Genomic DNA, 24800 nt, shown 5'->3' on the forward strand with positions numbered 1-24800 from the left:
GACACAGAGCTGCAAGATACAGCAATGGCCTACTGTACAACTATATACTGTTAGTCACCAAAATGCTGCACTGTAATACTATATATACTGCTCACAAAAATGCCGCACAGATATGGATTGGATACTTGCAGTGACACAGAGCTGCAAGATACAGCAATGGCCTACTGTACTGTACTACTATAATTATTATATACTGGTGGTCCCCAGTCCCCACAATGCAGCACACTGATCAGATATTTGCAGCACACTGAGCACAGATATGGAGCGTTTTCAGGCAGGGAACGTAGATATTTTTCAGCACACTGAGCACAGATTATTTGCAGCACACTGAGCACAGATATTTGCAGCACACTGAGCACAGATTATGGAGCTTTTCAGGGAGAGAACGCTGCCACGTCCTCTCCGTTCAATCTTCAATGCACGAGTGAAATGGCGGTGACGCGCGGCTCCTTATATAGAATACGAATCTTGCGAGAATCCGACAGCGGGATGATGACGTTCGGGCACGTTCTGGCTAACCGAGCAAGGCGGGAAGATCCGAGGCTGCCTCGGACCCGTGTAAAATAGGTGAAGTTCGGGGGGGTTCGGATCCCGAAGAACCAAACCCGCTCATCTCTAATATATATATATATATATATATATATATCAAATTTATCTTGCCTCCTTGCCCACATTCTCCAACTTAATACAGGAGTATCTTAAATGTTAACTAATATCACTTCTACACACCCTAGCAGTTTCCTCCATAAACTACCACACTCCCTTAAACACAATCTACAGACCTCGGCTGGATTGATCATTTAAGGATCCTGGCTCCCGTACAACACTACCAGTCAATCAACAGATGGGTGGTATTCAGTATACCGGTTGTTGGGATCCCGGCGCACAGCATACCGGCGCCAGAATCCCGACATCCGGCATACCGACACCTTTTCTCCCCCTTGGGGGTCCACGACCCCCCTGAAGGGAGAATATAGCGTGGCACGCGTAGCGCGCCACTGTGTCCGCAGCATGGCGAGCGCAGCGAGCCCGCAAGGGGCTCATTTGCGCTCGCCTCACTGTTGGCAAGCCGGCGGACAGGATCCCGGCGCCGGTATTCTGGCCGCCAGGGACCCGGCCGTCGGCAACTCATACTACACCCGAACAGATAAGTGTTGTTAATAAAAGGTAAGCATTTGATGTTAAACTCTAGTACTATGGCTGTTTATTTATTGTTCATAGACATTAAAAGTAACAGGGCCACCAAAATGTTTTCAGTGTGATGATACCAGTGTGAGGAGGAACTTATCGTACAGTATATATATTTTACTTAATTCTTCTATATGTAATCTTTCCATAGTGTTCCTTCCTCCTGGCTGCTGTATATCCCATTACTTTCCCTTGGCTATAATTTCTGTTCTACCTTAAGTCAATAATCTCTGTGTGCTGTACTTATCATTTACTTTGAACCAAGACATCCAGGACAACCTGAATTTCATGTCACAAATGAGCAGCCACCAAAAGAACAGACTAGTGTTCCAGGCAGTGAGCACGCAGCATCTATCTGCTATCTACCTGTTTTTGCAAACTTAATTGGCGGCTGGTTTTTGAACCATACTGTGCTTTGTTCAAAAGAGACAGAGATGGCTGGCTGCTGCAGCTGCTTTGTGCAGTTCTCACTGTGGGAACAAATGGTAAAGGCGTATAAATGTATGAGTGAGATATTATCGGTGACTCATACTTACAAGGATCCTGCAGACGGTATCAGGAAACAAAGCATAATGGATATCAGTCGTCTCGAGGAGCAGTATTACTGCACACAGCAAAAGCAAAAGTTACAGACGCACATCATTGTTTTCAAAGCAGGTATGTAAGACTGTGCAAAGTCACGTATTCATTTACAAAAGTGCATATGTTTCTGTAGTGAACTTTACTGCTTGAGTAAGCAGGGAAGGTAGAAGGTAAACAGGAACCAGTAGAGAGATTGAGACCTATCTGCATAGAAATGTATATTGGGATCATGTTTATATTACTCAGATCTTAGACTTAGATTAAGATGATTTTCTCAGATGGGGGCTGATTTAAGTTGGGAGCAAGTTACTTTTCACCTGGTCAAACTATGTTGCAATGCAAAAAGGGCAAATACATTTTTTTTTGCATGCTGGATAAATACTGTCTGCTTTTGCGCGTAGCCCACAATTGCAGGACAGCTTCATTTTTATACTGCAATTTAAATTTGACTTTGGAGGCACATTTTAAATCTGCTCCACCTGCAGTGCAATGTCATTTCTTTCAAGGTGCAATGTTACCAATCTTTATTTGCTTTGCTCCCAACTGAGAATTAGCCCTGTAATGTCACACAAAACAAAGGCACAATTCTTTGGACTGGCATTGGGACAGTAGGGGATTAAAATGCTAACAATACTTGGCTAATCTCCCGGAAGGTGCACTAGACGCCCACATTTGCGGGCAGTCCACCATACCCTTGGAGGAGTAGGCGGTCCTCCCACATTGTGCCCACTTCCTAGTGAAGTGGGCATTATGGGAAGACAAATACAGGAACCGCACGTATATGGGGATGGGGCAGGGCCAATATGATGTATAAAATCACCTTATTGGTCCTGCCCTTTTAGATCGACCAGCGATTCTCAACATTCTCTATAAGGGGGCGGGGCCTAAGGACAAATGGCGCCCCCACCCCAAACACACAAATCCAGTCATCTGCATTTCATCAGTCACATAAGGTATTTCCATAAAGTTTAAGAATCTATAACTGTATCAGGTTTTTCAGATTAGGATCCGGATGTAATGCTGCCCGAGTTCGGCGGCTCTGTGGGATGCCGTCTAAACACGGACATTTTTTTAAAGAGGCAATCACTTACAAGGCATGGTTTTGCCTTGTAAGTGATTACCCCTTTAAAAAAATGGTAGCAACAAAATGAGATCTGCTGAACTAGCAACCTAACTCACTTATCAGTTATCCAAATGTCCCTGGATAAAATCCAAATACTAAGTAATGGAAATAATTACTGGGTATAAATATACTGATTTTGGTTTATGCACATATCAAGATTACAGTAAATAATTGCTGTTACCATTTTTTCCTTGAGTGAAATGCCAACTAACTGATGCAGAGTAGGCGCTAATGACATGTCTCTATTATAAAGCTGGTGCAAAACTGTGCACAGCTGCAGTGGGATCCGGTCTGAAGATCGACAGTGTCTAGGTCGACAATGTTTAGATCGACCACTATAGGTCGACAGTCACTAGGTCGACATGGATGGAAGGTCGACAGGGTTTCTAGGTCGACTTGTGCTAGGTCGACAGGTCTAAAGGTCAACATGAGTTTTTCACATTTTTTTTTTTTTTTTGGATTTTTTCATACTTAACGATCCACGTGGACTACGATTGGAACGGTAAAGTGTGCCGAGCGAAGCGGTAGAGGAGCGAAGGCACCATGCCCGAAGTTCGCTCGCCATGCGAGGGGACGCGGTGCACTAATTTGGGATCCCGGTCACTTTACGAAGAAAACGACACAAAAAAAAAATTGCTCATGTCGACCTTTAGACCTGTCGACCTAGCACATGTCGACCTAGAAACCCTGTCGACCTTCCATCCATGCCGACCTAGTGACTGTCGACCTATAGTGGTCGACCTAAACATTGTCGACCTAGACACTGTCGATAAAACGAACCACACCCGCTGCAGTATGGTGTAGGAGATGTTGGAGTATTTCATAATAAAATCACAACAGTCTTGCAGATTACTAAACACACAGTAAGCCCTGGAAAGGATTTGGATGGGGACAGGGTAGAGTTATATAGTACTTGGAACCTGCAAGTCTATAAATATTGCCCAAAAGATACTGGCACTGAAACTCTGAGTACTACTTATGACCTTCTGAAAAAGTACAGTATGAACTGATAAAGTGTAGAAAAACACTGCACATAACCTGCTATTATATTACGCTACCTCTGAGCAAGATTTATCAGAGGGCGAAAGTAATATTGTCAGTGACAATGGGAGTTGTCGACAGCTTTTTTGTCTTGCTCTATACATCAAATTGTCACTACGATAAATCTGCTGACTGTGTCTTGGGAAACTGATTTCACAAGTGTTGTGGCTGCACTGGTGCCAAAGCAATACCTGTTCAGACTAGAGATGAGCGCCTGAAATTTTTCGGGTTTTGTGTTTTGGTTTTGGGTTCGGTTCCGCGGCCGTGTTTTGGGTTCGAACGCGTTTTGGCAAAACCTCACCGAATTTTTTTTGTCGGATTCGGGTGTGTTTTGGATTCGGGTGTTTTTTTCAAAAACACTAAAAAACAGCTTAAATCATAGAATTTGGGGGTCATTTTGATCCCAAAGTATTATTAACCTCAAAAACCATAATTTACACTCATTTTCAGTCTATTCTGAATACCTCACACCTCACAATATTATTTTTAGTCCTAAAATTTGCACCGAGGTCGCTGTGTGAGTAAGATAAGCGACCCTAGTGGCCGACACAAACACCGGGCCCATCTAGGAGTGGCACTGCAGTGTCACGCAGGATGTCCCTTCCAAAAAACCCTCCCCAAACAGCACATGACGCAAAGAAAAAAAGAGGCGCAATGAGGTAGCTGTGTGAGTAAGATTAGCGACCCTAGTGGCCGACACAAACACCGGGCCCATCTAGGAGTGGCACTGCAGTGTCACGCAGGATGTCCCTTCCAAAAAACCCTCCCCAAACAGCACATGACGCAAAGAAAAAAAGAGGCGCAATGAGGTAGCTGACTGTGTGAGTAAGATTAGCGACCCTAGTGGCCGACACAAACACCGGGCCCATCTAGGAGTGGCACTGCAGTGTCACGCAGGATGTCCCTTCCAAAAAACCCTCCCCAATCAGCACATGATGCAAAGAAAAAGAAAAGAAAAAAGAGGTGCAAGATGGAATTGTCCTTGGGCCCTCCCACCCACCCTTATGTTGTATAAACAAAACAGGACATGCACACTTTAACCAACCCATCATTTCAGTGACAGGGTCTGCCACACGACTGTGACTGATATGACGGGTTGGTTTGGACCCCCCCCAAAAAAGAAGCAATTAATCTCTCCTTGCACAAACTGGCTCTACAGAGGCAAGATGTCCACCTCATCTTCACCCTCCGATATATCACCGTGTACATCCCCCTCCTCACAGATTATCAATTCGTCCCCACTGGAATCCACCATCTCAGCTCCCTGTGTACTTTGTGGAGGCAATTGCTGCTGGTCAATGTCTCCGCGGAGGAATTGATTATAATTAATTTTAATGAACATCATCTTCTCCACATTTTCTGGATGTAACCTCGTACGCCGATTGCTGACAAGGTGAGCGGCGGCACTAAACACTCTTTCGGAGTACACACTTGTGGGAGGGCAACTTAGGTAGAATAAAGCCAGTTTGTGCAAGGGCCTCCAAATTGCCTCTTTTTCCTGCCAGTATAAGTACGGACTGTGTGACGTGCCTACTTGGATGCGGTCACTCATATAATCCTACACCATTCTATCAATGTTGAGAGAATCATATGCAGTGACAGTAGACGACATGTCCGTAATCGTTGTCAGGTCCTTCAGTCCGGACCAGATGTCAGCATCAGCAGTCGCTCCAGACTGCCCTGCATCACCGCCAGCGGGTGGGCTCGGAATTCTGAGCCTTTTCCTCGCACCCCCAGTTGCGGGAGAATGTGAAGGAGGAGATGTTGACAGGTCGCGTTCCGCTTGACTTGACAATTTTGTCACCAGCAGGTCTTTCAACCCCAGCAGACCTGTGTCTGCCGGAAAGAGAGATCCAAGGTAGGCTTTAAATCTAGGATCGAGCACGGTGGCCAAAATGTAGTGCTCTGATTTCAACAGATTGACCACCCGTGAATCCTTGTTAAGCGAATTAAGGGCTGCATCCACAAGTCCCACATGCCTAGCGGAATCGCTCCCTTTTAGCTCCTTCTTCAATGCCTCCAGCTTCTTCTGCAAAAGCCTGATGAGGGGAATGACCTGACTCAGGCTGGCAGTGTCTGAACTGACTTCACGTGTGGCAAGTTCAAAGGGCATCAGAACCTTGCACAACGTTGAAATCATTCTCCACTGCACTTGAGACAGGTGCATTCCACCTACTATATCGTGCTCAATTGTATAGGCTTGAATGGCCTTTTGCTGCTCCTCCAACCTCTGAAGCATATAGAGGGTTGAATTCCACCTCGTTACCACTTCTTGCTTCAGATGATGGCAGGGCAGGTTCAGTAGTTTTTGGTGGTGCTCCAGTCTTCTGTGCGTGGTGCCTGTACGCCGAAAGTGTCCCGCAATTTTTCTGGCCACCGACAGCATCTCTTGCACGCCCCTGTCGTTTTTTAAAAAATTCTGCACCACCAAATTCAAGGTATGTGCAAAACATGGGACGTGCTGGAATTTGCCCATATTTAATGCACACACAATATTGCTGGCGTTGTCCGATGCCACAAATCCACAGGAGAGTCCAATTGGGGTAAGCCATTCCGCGATGATCTTCCTCAGTTGCCGTAAGAGGTTTTCAGCTGTGTGCGTATTCTGGAAAGCGGTGATACAAAGCGTAGCCTGCCTAGGAAAGAGTTGGCGTTTGCGAGATGCTGCTACTGGTGCCGCCGCTGCTGTTCTTGCGGCGGGAGTCCATACATCTACCCAGTGGGCTGTCACAGTCATATAGTCCTGACCCTGCCCTGCTCCACTTGTCCACATGTCCGTGGTTAAGTGGACATTGGGTACAACTGCATTTTTTAGGACACTGGTGAGTCTTTTTCTGACGTCCGTGTACATTCTCGGTATCGCCTGCCTACAGAAGTGGAACCTAGATGGTATTTGGTAACGGGGGCACACTGCCTCAATAAATTGTCTAGTTCCCTGTGAACTAACGGCGGATACCGGACGCACGTCTAACACCAACATAGTTGTCAAGGACTCAGTTATCCGCTTTGCAGTAGGATGACTGCTGTGATATTTCATCTTCCTCGCAAAGGACTGTTGAACAGTCAATTGCTTACTGGAAGTAGTACAAGTGGGCTTACGACTTCCCCTCTGGGATGACCATCGACTCCCAGCGGCAACAACAGCAGCGCCAGCAGCAGTAGGCGTTACACGCAAGGATGCATCGGAGGAATCCCAGGCAGGAGAGGACTCGTCAGAATTGCCAGTGACATGGCCTGCAGGACTATTGGCATTCCTGGGGAAGGAGGAAATTGACACTGAGGGAGTTGGTGGGGTGGTTTGCGTGAGCTTGGTTACAAGAGGAAGGGATTTACTGGTCAGTGGACTGCTTCCGCTGTCACCCAAAGTTTTTGAACTTGTCACTGACTTATTATGAATGCGCTGCAGGTGACGTATAAGGGAGGATGTTCCGAGGTGGTTAACGTCCTTACCCCTACTTATTACAGCTTGACAAAGGCAACACACGGCTTGACACCTGTTGTCCGCATTTCTGGTGAAATACCTCCACACCGAAGAGCTGATTTTTTTGGTATTTTCACCTGGCATGTCAACGGCCATATTCCTCCCACGGACAACAGGTGTCTCCCCGGGTGCCTGACTTAAACAAACCACCTCACCATCAGAATCCTCCTGGTCAATTTCCTCCCCAGCGCCAGCAACACCCATATCCTCCTCATCCTGGTGTACTTCAACACTGACATCTTCAATCTGACTATCAGGAACTGGACTGCGGGTGCTCCTTCCAGCACTTGCAGGGGGCGTGCAAATGGTGGAAGGCGCATGCTCTTCACGTCCAGTGTTGGGAAGGTCAGGCATCGCAACCGACACAATTGGACTCTCCTTGTGGATTTGGGATTTCGAAGAATGCACAGTTCTTTGCTGTGCTGCTTTTGCCAGCTTGAGTCTTTTCATTTTTCTAGCGAGAGGCTGAGTGCTTCCATCCTCATGTGAAGCTGAACCACTAGCCATGAACATAGGCCAGGGCCTCAGCCGTTCCTTGCCACTCCGTGTGGTAAATGGCATATTGGCAAGTTTACGCTTCTCCTCCGACAATTTTATTTTAGGTTTTGGAGTCCTTTTTTTACTGATATTTGGTGTTTTGGATTTGACATGCTCTGTACTATGACATTGGGCATCGGCCTTGGCAGACGACGTTGCTGGCATTTCATCGTCTCGGCCATGACTAGTGGCAGCAGCTTCAGCACGAGGTGGAAGTGGATCTTGATCTTTCCCTAATTTTGGAACCTCAACATTTTTGTTCTCCATATTTTAATAGGCACAACTAAAAGGCACCTCAGGTAAACAATGGAGATGGATGGATTGGATACTAGTATACAATTATGGACGGGCTGCCGAGTGCCGACACAGAGGTAGCCACAGCCGTGAACTACCGCACTGTACTGTGTCTGCTGCTAATATATAGACTGGTTGATAAAGAGATAGTATACTCGTAACTAGTATGTATGTATAAAGAAAGAAAAAAAAACCACGGTTAGGTGGTATATACAATTATGGACGGGCTGCCGAGTGCCGACACAGAGGTAGCCACAGCCGTGAACTACCGCACTGTACTGTGTCTGCTGCTAATATAGACTGGTTGATAAAGAGATAGTATACTCGTAACTAGTATGTATGTATAAAGAAAGAAAAAAAAACCACGGTTAGGTGGTATATACAATTATGGACGGGCTGCCGAGTGCCGACACAGAGGTAGCCACAGCCGTGAACTACCGCACTGTACTGTGTCTGCTGCTAATATAGACTGGTTGATAAAGAGATAGTATACTCGTAACTAGTATGTATGTATAAAGAAAGAAAAAAAAACCACGGTTAGGTGGTATATACAATTATGGACGGGCTGCCGAGTGCCGACACAGAGGTAGCCACAGCCGTGAACTACCGCACTGTACTGTGTCTGCTGCTAATATATAGACTGGTTGATAAAGAGATAGTATACTCGTAACTAGTATGTATGTATAAAGAAAGAAAAAAAAACCACGGTTAGGTGGTATATACAATTATGGACGGGCTGCCGAGTGCCGACACAGAGGTAGCCACAGCCGTGAACTACCGCACTGTACTATGTCTGCTGCTAATATATAGACTGGTTGATAAAGAGATAGTATACTCGTAACTAGTATGTATGTATAAAGAAAGAAAAAAAAACCACGGTTAGGTGGTATATACAATTATGGACGGGCTGCCGAGTGCCGACACAGAGGTAGCCACAGCCGTGAACTACCGCACTGTACTGTGTCTGCTGCTAATATAGACTGGTTGATAAAGAGATAGTATACTCGTAACTAGTATGTATGTATAAAGAAAGAAAAAAAAACCACGGTTAGGTGGTATATACAATTATGGACGGGCTGCCGAGTGCCGACACAGAGGTAGCCACAGCCGTGAACTACCGCACTGTACTGTGTCTGCTGCTAATATAGACTGGTTGATAAAGAGATAGTATACTCGTAACTAGTATGTATGTATAAAGAAAGAAAAAAAAACCACGGTTAGGTGGTATATACAATTATGGACGGGCTGCCGAGTGCCGACACAGAGGTAGCCACAGCCGTGAACTACCGCACTGTACTGTGTCTGCTGCTAATATAGACTGGTTGATAAAGAGATAGTATACTCGTAACTAGTATGTATGTATAAAGAAAGAAAAAAAAACCACGGTTAGGTGGTATATACAATTATGGACGGGCTGCCGAGTGCCGACACAGAGGTAGCCACAGCCGTGAACTACCGCACTGTACTGTGTCTGCTGCTAATATATAGACTGGTTGATAAAGAGATAGTATACTCGTAACTAGTATGTATGTATAAAGAAAGAAAAAAAAACCACGGTTAGGTGGTATATACAATTATGGACGGGCTGCCGAGTGCCGACACAGAGGTAGCCACAGCCGTGAACTACCGCACTGTACTGTGTCTGCTGCTAATATATAGACTGGTTGATAAAGAGATAGTATACTCGTAACTAGTATGTATGTATAAAGAAAGAAAAAAAAACCACGGTTAGGTGGTGTATACAATTATGGACGGGCTGCCGAGTGCCGACACAGAGGTAGCCACAGCCGTGAACTACCGCACTGTACTGTGTCTGCTGCTAATATATAGACTGGTTGATAAAGAGATAGTATACTCGTAACTACTCTAGTATGTATGTATAAAGAAAGAAAAAAAAACCACGGTTAGGTGGTATATACAATTATGGACGGGCTGCCGAGTGCCGACACAGAGGTAGCCACAGCCGTGAACTACCGCACTGTACTGTGTCTGCTGCTAATATAGACTGGTTGATAAAGAGATAGTATACTCGTAACTAGTATGTATGTATAAAGAAAGAAAAAAAAACCACGGTTAGGTGGTATATACAATTATGGACGGGCTGCCGAGTGCCGACACAGAGGTAGCCACAGCCGTGAACTACCGCACTGTACTGTGTCTGCTGCTAATATAGACTGGTTGATAAAGAGATAGTATACTACTAATATTATATATACTGGTGGTCAGGTCACTGGTCACTAGTCACACTGGCAGTGGCACTCCTGCAGCAAAAGTGTGCACTGTTTAATTTTAATATAATATTATGTACTCCTGGCTCCTGCTATAACCTATAACTGGCACTGCAGTAGTGCTCCCCAGTCTCCCCCACAATTATAAGCTGTGTGAGCTGAGCAGTCAGACAGATATATAATATATATAGATGATGCAGCACACTGGCCTGAGCCTGAGCAGTGCACACAGATATGGTATGTGACTGACTGAGTCACTGTGTGTATCGCTTTTTTCAGGCAGAGAACGGATATATTAAATAAACTGCACTGTGTGTCTGGTGGTCACTCACTATATAATATATTATGTACTCCTGGCTCCTGCTATAACCTATAACTGGCACTGCAGTAGTGCTCCCCAGTCTCCCCCACAATTATAAGCTGTGTGAGCTGAGCAGTCAGACAGATATATATAATATATTATATATAGATAATAGATGATGCAGCACACTGGCCTGAGCCTGAGCAGTGCACACAGATATGGTATGTGACTGAGTCACTGTGTGCTGTGTATCGCTTTTTTCAGGCAGAGAACGGATTATAAATAAAACTGGTGGTCACTATCAGCAAAACTCTGCACTGTACTGAGTACTCCTAATGCTCCCCAAAATTAGTAAATCAAGTGTCTCTCTAATCTATTCTAAACGGAGAGGACGCCAGCCACGTCCTCTCCCTATCAATCTCAATGCACGTGTGAAAATGGCGGCGACGCGCGGCTCCTTATATAGAATCCGAGTCTCGCGATAGAATCCGAGCCTCGCGAGAATCCGACAGCGTCATGATGACGTTCGGGCGCGCTCGGGTTAACCGAGCAAGGCGGGAAGATCCGAGTCGCTCGGACCCGTGAAAAAAAACATGAAGTTCTGGCGGGTTCGGATTCAGAGAAACCGAACCCGCTCATCTCTAGTTCAGACTTCTACAATTGCTCTAATCAAAGTAATTTAGCAACAGCACATAGGTTAATAAAAGCTGGTGCACACATGTCTGGTTGCAGCCTCCTGAAGTAGCAAGCAGAAAAGTCTGTGGTTTGGGCACCCTAACCAGGTTTAGCACCTATACTTTTGGGTGTGTCAAGTGCAATATTTAATGGGCGCCCAAAACAATTGAATTGGTCCATCCTGCACCCATTCTCGCCGACCGAATAAATTCATTCCCCCCACAGAGAGAGACAAAGGGGGCGATATTCAGTTGTTATATTGCGCCCAATCTCCTGTCTAGAGTGATGAGAGATCGTGGGGCGATATTCAATTGATCTTTTTTATTGCCCTGATCATGCCCATAGAGGTCGGATTTAGCAGCGTAAAACAGCTAAACACGACCAAAGTGCTTGGCACAATTGCGAAAAGTGCCATTTGGGTATCCAAATGGGTCACCCCCGGGGGTGCGAGCTGAAATGCAGACGCTGGCAGCTACAACTGAATAGCTTTGTTTGGGTGCCATCTACTGGCTACCGGCGGAAAAACAATTAAATGACTCCCAGAGTGCTGGAGGAAAGAAACACATTACAGAGAGACATAAACAGTGCTGGAAGATAGTCGCACAAGATAGATAATTAGATACACCAACAGTGCTGAAAGTCAGGCTCACTAGACAGACATATAGACACTATGTAGGCATACCATACTATCCCTTTAAACTGGGACACTCATGAATTATACAGGTTTTGTGGCTGGCTGACGTCAAGTCTGTATTTCACCTGGTTTTAATCAGCCACAGAACCTGTGTAATTCATTAGTGTTCCAGTTTACTTTAAAGGGATAGCATGATAAGCCTACACTATGACCATGCTAGAAGACAAAGTGCTGGAAGACAGGCTCACAAGAAAGACACAGTGACAGTACTGGGAGACAGGCTCACAGGTTAAGGGCCCTACACACTTAAAGATGTAACTGAACGATATGAACGTTCTTGTTCATTAATGAACGAGAACTCGTTCATATCATTCAGTGTGTAGGCACCAGCGATGAACGATGCGCGGCCCAGTGCTCGTTTATCGTTGGTGCCGGATCGCTTATGCATGCAGGCCAATATGGACAATCTCGTCTATATTAGCATACAATGCTATGGAGCCGGGTGACGGGAGAGTGAAGAAACGTCAGGCACCTTGGCGGCACATCGCTGTGTGTTTAGGGCAGTTTAGTCAGACACACTGACAGTGCTTAGCCTCTTTCCCATGTAGGACAGACAGCCACAGATTCTCCTCATGTGCTGTGTGCTGGAGCCTCCTGATGACATGGAGACATTTTGATTCACACGTCCAAGCAGCTGTTAAGTCCATGATTACAGGACATATTTCACCTATGCTTGTGTCCCAGTGACACATTTTCGGCCTTAGAGTTGGGAGTAAAGCTAAAAAAGGAGTAACTTTACCATACCTCCCAGCTGTCCTGATATTCGTGGGACAGTCCTGTTTTTTTGGTACTGTCCCTCTGTCCCACCGATGGCAGCATTGCCTCGCTGTGGGGATGGGGAGGGGGGGGGGAGGGCAGTTTGGAGGCTCTTCTCACTCGCTGCCCTGCTTAGCAGAGCAGCGGTGAATAGATGCTGTATGCATGCGCACAGCGTTTATTCACATGCAACAGAGGGACAGGGGGCATGCCAGTAGCGCACAGAGTGCTGCCCATGCCCCTATAGTGACAGAAAACGGGGGCATGACTCGTGTCAGTGGCATGCCCGTGAAGCCATGCCCCCTTTCCAACAGGTCACACCCCCTTATGAGTGGGTGTGGCTTTGCCACGCGAAGCAGTCCCGCATTGGCGTTAATAGAAATTGGGAGGTATGCTTTACACCTTGGTAAAACTATACCTCCCAACATTGGACCCATCAGAAGTGGTACAGAAAAAAGGAGTTTGGCCTCAATAAAAGGTGGAGGATCCTTGCTGCACCACTATTTGTATCACTTTGGGAGCGTGCTTAGCATTCTCCGAGATGCTGGGCTGCCCCCAGGCTCTCCTCACACTGTGAATAGATGCTGTGCGCATGTCTGCCTCCACCTTCACCATGGGACACCGTGGCCCTCTGGTGGGACAGCAGGACAGTCCCAGAAAAAACGGAGGTATGGTAAAACCATGTTGCACTGCAAGTCAAGTGTGTACTGTAGATTGAAAATGTGCCGATTTAGATGTGAAAGGAAGGTGTTCAAACACCCAGGCTTTACCCCATTGCCTTGCCCGCCCCCTATGGCTCAGTGGGTGTGGATCATTAGATCGACAGTGTCTAGGTCGACAATGTTTAGGTCGACCACTATAGGTCGAGAGTCACTAGGTTGACAGGGTTGGAAGGTCGACAGGGTTTCTAGGTCGACAGGTCAAAAGGTCGACGTGAGGGTTTTTTTGTGTCGTTTTCTTCGTAGAGTGACCGAGAACCCCAATTAGTGTACCGTGTCTCCTCGCATGGCTCGCGGCTTCGGGTAAGGTGCCTTGCTCCGCTACCGCTTCGCTCGGCACAGATTACCGTTCCAATTGTAGTCCACGATGATTGTTAACTTTGAAAAAGTTAAATTTTTTTTAAAAAACGAATGTCGACCTTTTGACCTGTCGACCTAGCACATGTCGACCTAGCACATGTCGACCTTCCAACCCTGTCGACCTAGTGACTATCGACCTATAGTGGTCAACCTAAACATTGTCGACCTAGACAGTGCCGATCTTCAGACCGGATCCCGACTCAGATTAGAGATACAATTTGTTAATGCTTGAATCTATTACCTGATTCCATTCTGTGACCACCCCTCCCCTCCAGCCCCTTATCTTCCTCCAGACACTTGTTTATCTGATGTCATTGTATGTTCAGAACTATATTACAGTAGGTTTTCTTCCTTCTTTTGGACCTCAAATTATTTGTCATTATATTATTATATATAATTTAATTAGTATCATTTAATTATTATTATTATTTATTATTATATTTATCATTATATACATAAAACAGGTGGAGTCTCCCATATCAGATATGCCATATCTCCCAACTTTGACGTATGAAGACCCGGGACTTCTATGCCCGGTGAAGCCGCGTCTGCCCGAAAAGAGTGTGTGGCTTTTTGGGAATGCCACGCCCGCCTGCCACGCCCCTGTTTTTGTCACAGAAGGGGGCATAACCAGCACTCTGTGAGCTGCTGGCATGTCCCCTCTCCCTCCCATGAATAGACACAGCGTCTATTCACTGCTGCTCTCTAGCAGAGCAGTGTTGACAGAAGCCTCCCAACTGTCCCGTCCCCCCCCACCGCGGGACACTGCGGCCTGCGGGTGGCACAGCAGGACAGTTCCAAAGAAATGGGACTGTCCAGCAAAAATCGGGACAGTTGGGAGGCTTGGGTTTTTCCATATTTTGGAATATTTGTATACCATAATGAGATAGTCTGGGCAGGGCCGGTGGTAGAGTGTTCGGCGCCCCCTGAAAATTATACATTTGCGCCCTCCTATACCGTGGTCTCACAAGGAAGGGGCATGGTCACACAATAGTACCCTCATTTAAAACGCCCCCAGTAGTTGCGCTGCTTACACATAATGCCACAGTTGTAGCACAGCATACACATAACGCCCCAGTAGTAGCGCCGCTTACACATAACGACCCCAGTAGTAGCGCCGCTTACACATAACGACCCCAGTAGTAGCGCCGCTTACACATAATGATCCCAGTAGTAGCGCCGCTTACACATAACGACCCCAGTAGTAGCGCAGCTTACATGTAATGCCCCCAGTAGTGGCGCAGCTTACGCGTAATGCCCCCAGTAGTAGCGCAGCTTACGCGTAATGCCCTCAGTAGTAGCACCACTTACACGTAACACCCCAGTAGTAGCGCAGCTTACACATAACGCCACAGTAGTAGCGCAGCTTACACATAACGCCCACAGAAGTGCAGTTTATTCACATCCCCTCCCCCACACACATACACATACATAAATACATACACACACACATATATATATATACACACACACACACACACACACACACACACTTTCTCACTTGCTCTTCCCGGCTGGCAGGATCTGGAGCAGCATGTCTTCCTCTGTGGCACTGCAGACTGCTGGTCCCGTGCAGCTATGTCTGTTTAGCTCCACCCCCTCCAGTGTGTAGACCCGCCACCTTTTTGGACGATCAGTCACTGCCACTGTCACAGGAGGGGGAGAGGAGGCTTTAAGCTGCTGGCATCACTGCCTGTCATACAGTGACAGGCACAGCAGCCGCCTGTAGTAGGTAGGTCAGGCTCAGCAGCAGGGATGCAGAGCAGGGAGAGCGTCTCTCCAGTCTGGTGCCTACCTGCTCTGCATCCCTTTGCTGAGCGGGTAGCACCAGTACTAATTCTGGGGATGGGACCCAAGTCTAAACACAAAATGCATTTATGTTGCATACACACCTTATACATAGACAGGGTAATTCCAAGTTGATCGCAGCAGGAATTCTGTTAGCAATTGGGCAAAACCATGTGCACTGCAGGGGAGGCAGATATAACATGTGCAGAGAGAGTTAGATTTGGGTGTGTTGTGTTCATTCTGCAATCTAATTTGCAGTGTAAAAATAAAGCAGCCAGTATTTATCCTGCACAGAAACAATATAACCCACCCAAATCTAACTCTCTCTGCAAATGTTATATCTGCCACACCTGCAGTGCACATGGTTTTGCCCAACTGCTAAAAAATGTCCTGCTGCGATCAACTTGGAATTACCCCCATAGTCTGATGGTCATTTTATACAATATTTTTAATGTTTTTGTGCATGAAACAAAGTTTATGTACATACTCGAAATTAAGTTAACTTTCATATACACAGTATACACATAGCCTAAAGGTAGAAAGTGGAAATGATGTAACGATATAGCCACACAATATCATCATATAGCCCTCTAATACTAGCATGCAGTTTCATAATGCCATTAAATGTCACCATATGTTTGTGTCGGCCACTTGGGTCGCTTAGCTTAGCCATCCAGCGACCTCGGTGCACCTCTTTTTTTCTTTGCATCATGTGCTGTTTGGGGACTATTTCTGAAAGTGCCATCCTGTCTGACACTGCAGTGCCACTCCTAGATGGGCCAGGTGTTTGTGTCGGCCACTTGGGTCGCTTAGCTTAGCCATCCAGCGACCTTGGTGCACCTCTTTTTTTCTTTGCATCATGTGCTGTTTGGGGACTATTTTTTAAGTGGCATCCTGTCTGACACTGCAGTGCCACTCCTAGATGGGCCAGGTGTTTGTGTCTGCCACTTGGGTCGCTTAGCTTAGCCATCCAGCGACCTTGGTGCACCTCTTTTTTTCTTTGCATCATGTGCTGTTTGGGGACTATTTTTTAAGTGCCATCCTGTCTGACACTGCAGTGCCACTCCTAGATGGGCCAGGTGTTTGTGTCGGCCACTTGGGTCGCTTAGCTTAGCCATCCAGCGACCTTGGTGCACCTCTTTTTTTCTTTGCATCATGTGCTGTTTGGGGACTATTTTTTTAAGTGGCATCCTGTCTGACACTGCAGTGCCACTACTAGATGGGCCAGGTGTTTGTGGCGGCCACTTGGGTCGCTTAGCTTAACCATCCAGCGACCTTGGTGCGCCTCTTTTTTTCTTTGCATCATGTGCTGTTTGGGGACTATTTTTTTAAGTGGCATCCTGTCTGACACTGCAGTGCCACTCCTAGATGGGCCAGGTGTTTGTGTCGGCCACTTGGGTCGCTTAGCTTAGCCATCCAGCGACCTTGGTGCATCTCTTTTTTTCTTTGCATCATGTGCTGTTTGGGGACTATTTTTTTAAGTGCCATCCTGTCTGACACTGCAGTGCCAATCCTAGATGGGCCAGGTGTTTGTGTCGGCCACTTTGGTCGCTTAGCTTAGCCATCCAGCGACCTCGGTGCAAATTTTAGGACTAAAAATAATATTGTGAGGTGTTCAGAATAGACTGGAAATGAGTGGAAATTATGGTTATTGGGGTTAATAATACTATGGGATCAAAATGACCCCCACATTCTATGATTTAAGCTGTTTTTGAGGGTTTTTTGTAAAAAAACACCCGAATCCAAAACACACCCGAATCCGACAAAAAATTTTCAGGGAGGTTTTGCCAAAAGGCGTCCGAATCCAAAACACGGCCGCGGAACCGAATCCAAAACCAAAACACATAACCCGAAAAAATTCCGGTGCACATCACTAGTATGTAGGTGGACTTTTAGATTAAGTAGTGGGAGCTGAATACTTCAAACCCTCTACAGATTTTCTCAAAAACCGCGTCTCTTTCTCAGTCTGCGACATCCTAGATGAAATCTTGGATATCATTCTCCTTAAAGAATCCACCCATGGGGGTTCGGATACAGAAGGCTGAGACAGCACATTGCAGTCCTGAGTACAGTACATGGAATAGACTCCTCAGGAGAAGATAAACAGTCTGCAGCACAGGACACAAAGGGCCTAATTTAGAGTTGATCGCAGCAGCAAATTTGTTAGCAGTTGGGCAAAACCATGGAGGTCATTCCGAGTTGTTCGCTCGCAAGGCGATTTTAGCAGAGTTGCTCACGCTAAGCCGCCGACTACTGGGAGTGAATCTTAGCATCTTAAAATTGCGAACGAAGTAATCGCAATATTGCGATTACACACCTCGTAGCAGTTTCTGAGTAGCTTCAGACTTACTCGGCATCTGCGATCAGTTCAGTGCTTGTCGTTCCTGGTTTGACGTCACAAACACTCCCAGCGTTCGCCCAGACACTCCTCCGTTTCTCCGGCCACTCCTGCGTTTTTTCCGGAAACGGTAGCGTTTTTTCCCACACGCCCATAAAACGGCCTGTTTCCGCCCAGTAACACCCATTTCCTGTCAATCATATTACGATCGCCAGACCGATGAAAAAGCCGTGAGTAAAATTACTAAGTGCATAGCAAATTTACTTGGCGCAGTCGCAGTGCAAACATTGCGCATGCGCATTAAGCGGAAAATCGCTGCGATGCGAAGATTTTTACCGAGCGAACAACTCGGAATGAGGGCTCATGTGCACTGCAGGGGGGGACAGATATAATGTGCAGAGAGAGATTTGGGTGGGGTGTGATCAAACTGAAATCTAAATTGCAGTATAAAAATAAAGCAGCCAGTAGTTACCCTGCACAGAAACAAAATAACCCACCCAAATCTAACTCTCTCTGCAAATGTTATATCTGCCACACCTGCAGTGCATATGGTTTCCGGTGCACATCACAAATATATATATATATATGGTGATGCTATGCTGTACACATACCTGTTTATATATTATTAGGCAGATCAGGGACATCTTCTGCTCCCATCTCCTGACTGTCACTTTCAGCTGTACGAGGCAGCGATGTGACCAGATACACTGCATTGGGGGGCCTGCTGGATAGAATGAATGTAGCCCGTAGGTAATTAACCTTTTGGCGCTGGATTTTACAGAATTTGAATGTTTTTGTGCTATGAATAATTACTATAATGAGTGCACAGATGCAAGAAGTCATATTTCATTCTGCTTTTGTTTTCTGTACTACTGTTTCATATTTCTTGTGAAGACTGAGGAACTGTCAGTGTGGCAGCACGGTGTCTGTGCGTTTGTTTTGGCAGCGTTGAATACGACTGAGCACCTCTGTCAATCGTGGTTTTATATCTCCCCATATCTTTCAGGTGTGCTCTGGTTTTATCTTCTACAAATAGTTGCAGCGAGAAATATAAACTATCTGTCTAAGCAGCATGCCCTTAATTACAGCCTATTTTCTGAATGCTTTACTTTGTAAAAATTATTTTCAATGAATAATAGTTCATGTTCTATACATTATGCATATTGCTAATGAATATACTGGCGCAATACAAATAAATCTTTATCATAAATAATAACATTAAGTTGATATTTACTCAGTTTGTCCTTTGGTTATAAAAGAATTCATGCCCTTTCAACATCTGATGCAAACTTTTTATAATATACAGTAAAATGACTTTTCACTATAAAAGTAAAAGAAACATGAAAAGTGGATGTTGTATGTTCCAGTTTTTAGATTGCCCCTTTAAAAAAATACCCATCTAAGATCGGCTTACCAGATCTTTAGAGAAAAGATCCAATACATGTATATGTGATTGCAATCAAAAGTCTGTAACATACTGTGTACCAGCAGACATGTGGGCCACAGTGCTATACAATTCTGAAATTTGCTGCTAAAATATTCAGGAATGGTCCAGCCAGTATAGTGCAGGGCTGGCCAAACCAGTCCTCGAGCTTTACCAACAGTTCATGTTTTTCAGACCACCCGTGGATCTGTAGAATGTGTCAGTTAGAAATGGTGCACCACATGTTTGAAAATAGTGATTACTACACCTGTGCACCAGCTAGGTGGTCTGGAAAACATGAACTGTTGGTAGATCTTGAGGACCAGTTTGGCCAGCCCTGGTGTAGTGGATGAACAAAGGACTTGGCAGCAATTCATATCTACTGATCATGTTGAAAACATTGATTTAGCACTGAGAAAGGAAAGACAGTTGGAACAGTCTTAACCTTTGATCTGGCTCATTTTGGGATATTGTTTATTAATATTTAGGCTATTGGCAACTCCTTTGCTTTTCTACTACATTTACCCAACAATTTCCAAATTCCCTGCACTACTTGAGCACATATTAAACATGCATCACATCAGGGCCATAGACTGATGTATACCATCTCAGGATGTATACCTGGGATGCAGTTAATATACCTCAAAGGATGGGATCCCGGTGGTCGATATACTGATGCCAGAATCCTGAAGGGTGCCAGAAGCTCCTACCAGAGGTCAGGATCCCGGCGTCAAAATACCGACAGACGGAATTTCTGATCATTCTTCCAGCGTGATGCGCTCAGGTCCTGCAGCGGATATGGGGGGGGGGGGGGGGGGGGCTGGGTGAGGCTTGGTTTAGGCATCAGGAGGGCGGATTAGGGTTAGGGTGCAGGGACGGGAAAGGTATACTTAGGTACCGGGGAGGGAGGGTTTAGGCAGCGGGGAAGGGAGGGTTAGGGTTAGGCAACACCAGGGAGGGTTAGGGTTAGGCACCACCGGAGAGAGTTAGGGTTAGGCATCACCGGGGAGGGTTAGGTTTAGGCACTCACAATGGAGGGTTAGGGTAGGGTGCAGGGGTGGGTTAGGGTACTTTCCAAGCAGCTGTCAGTATTCTGATTGTCGGGGTGCCACTGTCGGTATTCTGACCGCCGGCATCCCGTCCATCGGCATATCATACTGAACCCGTATACCTTAACAATGGGTGATACAAAAATTAATAGAAAATGCACTTCTCATTTACTTTTTATTAATGCTATGTGTGTACCCTTATCCTGGGATTGTGAAAATGGATGGGGAATAATTTAGCTGAATTCTGATTTGCCTGCTAGATGTAGCAGTAAAAAAAAAAAAAAAAAACAGATGCCCTGAGTCAACGAACAGCCCAGGGGGTGGTTTATTTCATAGCAATATGACTGTACAGCTGTACTCACAGTTATGCTCAGCATACAGGTCATACAGGTCACTAGCCAGTGACTGTATTTGGTATGTAAATGGTACCAGCATCTCTAGCTTCATGGTTAATGGTAACTCGCAGGGTCTCTCTGCCCCTGTGGTGCTCTAACATCGTGACAAGATGGTGCCACTCATGTGCAGATCTAAGGTCGTGGACATCTTGGTTAGAGATTGAAGCCTCCCTGAAGGAGCCAATATGGAGTATATACAGTAGAGCTCTCCGGCTTCAACACTGACTTTACCTTGGATAGATAGATAGATAGATAGATAGATAGATAGATAGATAGATAGATAGATAGATAGATAGATAGATAGATAGACAGACAGACAGACAGACAGACAGACAGACAGACAGACAGACAGACAGACAGACAGATAGATAGATAGATAGATAGATAGATAGATAGATAGATAGATAGATAGATAGATAGACTGACAAATCCTCCAACCATCCAACTCGATTAATGGTTGTAATGAAAATCTGGTAATGTATGTGAGCAAATGACAATCAGCCATTTGCTCCCACAAACCGGAAAACAGACAATAGCTGTGTATCTGACAAATTGTTTATAATAAACAGATTTAATCGACTTGACTGAATGACCATTTTATGGCATTTGGGAGCAAATGGATGATTGGCAGTTGCTCCAAGACATTACCATATTTTCATTCCAACCAGCCAAATTGTCAATGACAACTGTTTGCTGTTGAATTTGTTTTTGTCTTCTGTTATCAGTTATGTGCTTTACAGTGTGTGCATTTAATAAATGCTGTTATCAAAATGATTCCACTTCCAACATCATGTAATGTGTGTGCCTATTTCTCTTAGCCCGATTATAGCAAGTAGCCATGTTGGTACTGTACTGGGCAAGACTTCTGTGACAGAGCCCGATGAAGCTCTATTGAATTGCACTGGAATTTAGTTCTCCCGAGTTGACCACAATGCAATCAGCATCCTGGCTGCAGGTAAAAAGAGGGGTCCTATGGGAGGGAGTCAGACCAAAAAGTGGGGAAGAGTGTTAAAAACTTGACATCCGGTCCAACATATTTTCCCTCCTACCCCAAAGCTCACTAAAAAAGTAATACAATGCAACTACAACACATAGTAATCAGGGCCGGTTCTGGGGCTTTGCGCGCCCCGGGTGGCAATGGGGGGCGTGGCTTTGTACAGGGGCGTGGTCATTTACGCCCCCTGTACAGACTACTGTAGCGCTCTGAAATGTGCCCCCCACTGCCGCTGGCCGCTGTGAAGCCCTTCGTGGAGATGTCCTTTAATGTGCGGTGCGCGATGACGTCATCACGCACCGCACAGTAAAGGACCTCTCCACGAAGGGAAACTCTAGTTTCCCTTCACAGCGGCCAGCGGCAGCGGGGGGCACAGCAGCAGCGGATCTTGCCCTGGTGCGGTGCCCTCTGGATGGCGGCGCCCCGGGCAAAAGTCCTGCTTGCCCGTGGCAAGATCCGCTACTGATAGTAATACCCCTTTCTCTGACGTCCTAAGTGGATGCTGGGACTCCGTAAGGACCATGGGGAATAGCGGCTCCGCAGGAGACTGGGCACAACTAAAGAAAGCTTTAGGACTACCTGGTGTGCACTGGCTCCTCCCACTATGACCCTCCTCCAGACCTCAGTTAGAATCTTGTGCCCGGCTGAGCTGGATGCACACTAGGGGCTCTCCTGAGCTCCTAGAAAAGAAAGTATATTTTAGGTTTTTTATTTTCAGTGAGATCTGCTGGCAACAGACTCACTGCTACGAGGGACTAAGGGGAGAAGAAGCGAACCTACCTGCTTGCAGCTAGCTTGGGCTTCTTAGGCTACTGGACACCATTAGCTCCAGAGGGATCGAACACAGGGCCCGACCTCGATCGTCCAGTCCCGGAGCCGCGCCGCCGTCCCCCTTACAGAGCCAGAAGCAAGAAGATGGTCCTGGACATCGGCGGCAGAAGACTTCGGTCTTCAACAAGGTAGCGCACAGCACTGCAACTGTGCGCCATTGCTCCTCATGCACACCTCACACTCCGGTCACTGATGGGTGCAGGGCGCTGGGGGGGGGGGCGCCCTGAGCAGCAATATTAACACCTTGGCTGGCAAAATAATCACAATATATAGTCCTAGAGGCTATATATGTGAAAAATACCCCTGCCAGGATCCATAAAAAAGCGGGAGAAAGTCCGCTGAAAAAGGGGCGGGGCTATCTCCCTCAGCACACTGGCGCCATTTTTCCCTCACAGCTCCGCTGGAAGGATCGCTCCCAGGCTCTCCCCTGCAGTTTCAAGACTACAAAGGGTAAAAAAGAGAGGGGGGGCACTAAATTTAGGCGCAGCTGTATATATATAAGCAGCTATAAGGGAAAATCACTCAGTTATAGTGTTCATCCCTGTGTTATATAGCGCTCTGGTGTGTGCTGGCATACTCTCTCTCTGTCTCCCCAAAGGGCTTTGTGGGGTCCTGTCCTCTGTCAGAGCATTCCCTGTGTGTGTGCGGTGTGTCGGTACGGCTGTGTCGACATGTTTGAGGAGGAGGCTTATGTGGAGGCGGAGCAGATGCCGATAAATGTGATGTCACCCCCTGCGGGGTCGACACCTGAGTGGATGGTTATGTGGAAGGAATTACGCGACAGTGTCGACTCCTTACATAAAAGGTTTGACGACATACCAAATATGGGACAGCCGGCTTCTCAGCCTGTGCCTGCCCAGGCGTCTCAAAAGCCATCAGGGGCTCTAAAACGCCCGCTACCTCAGATGGCAGACACAGATGTCGACACGGATACTGACTCCAGAGTCGACGACGATGAGACTAATGTAACTTCCAATAGGGCCACACGTTACATGATTGAGGCAATGAAAAATGTGTTGCACATTTCTGATGTTACCCCAGGAACCACAAAAAAGGGTATTATGTTTGGAGAGAAAAAACTACCAGTAGTTTTTCCTCCATCTGAGGAATTAAATGAAGTGTGTGAAGAAGCGTGGGCTTCCCCCGATAAGAAACTGGTAATTTCTAAAAGGTTACTAATGACGTACCCTTTCCCGCCAGAGGATAGGTCACGTTGGGAAACATCCCCTAGGGTGGATAAAGCGCTCACACGCTTGTCAAAAAAGGTGGCACTACCGTCTCCGGATACGGCCGCCCTAAAGGAGCCTGCTGATAGGAAGCAGGAGCCTATCCTGAAGTCTGTATATACACACACAGGTATTATACTGAGACCAGCTATTGCTTCAGCATGGATGTGCAGTGCTGCAGCTGCGTGGTCAGATTCCCTGTTGGAAAATATTGATACCCTAGACAGGGACACTATATTGCTAACCGTAGAGCATATTAAAGACGCAGTCTTATACATGAGTGATGCACAGAGGGATATTTGCCGGCTGGCATCTAAAATAAGTGCAATGTCCATTTCTGCCAGGAGAGGGTTATGGACTCGGCAGTGGACAGGTGATGCAGATTCTAAAAGGCACATGGAAGTTTTGCCTTATAAGGGTGAGGAGTTGTTCGGGGATGGTCTCTCGGACCTCGTTTCCACAGCAACAGCTGGGAAGTCAGCATTTTTACCCCATGTTCCCTCACAGCCAAAGAAAGCACCGTATTATCAGGTACAGTCCTTTCGGCCCCATAAGGGCAAGCGGGTTAAAGGCGCGTCCTTTCTGCCCAGAGGCAGAGGTAGAGGGAAAAAGCTGCAGCATACAGCCAGTTCCCAGGAGCAAAAGTCCTCCCCCGCTTCCTCCAAGTCCACCGCATGACGCTGGGGCTCCACAGGCGGAGCCAGGTACGGTGGGGGCCCGTCTCAAAAACTTCAGCAATCAGTGGGCTCGCTCACGGGTGGATCCCTGGATCCTTCA

At 46.4% G+C, this 24800-nt stretch overlaps 1 protein-coding gene across 1 annotated transcript in view; it reads left to right on the plus strand.

Annotated features, from left to right (window-relative positions):
• The first annotated feature begins 1504 nt into the window (after positions 1-1504).
• Positions 1505-24800, plus strand: part of C5H9orf152 (chromosome 5 C9orf152 homolog) — a 74343-nt gene continuing 51047 nt past the window's right edge. Inside the window, exon 1 of the mRNA XM_063921842.1 lies at positions 1505-1845. Within this exon, the coding sequence (XP_063777912.1) occupies positions 1623-1845 (223 nt within the window). The 5' untranslated portion in view covers positions 1505-1622. The remainder of the gene's footprint in view (positions 1846-24800) is intronic.

This window comes from Pseudophryne corroboree, chromosome 5, assembly GCF_028390025.1.
Source record: "Pseudophryne corroboree isolate aPseCor3 chromosome 5, aPseCor3.hap2, whole genome shotgun sequence".
Lineage (NCBI taxonomy): Eukaryota > Metazoa > Chordata > Amphibia > Anura > Myobatrachidae > Pseudophryne > Pseudophryne corroboree.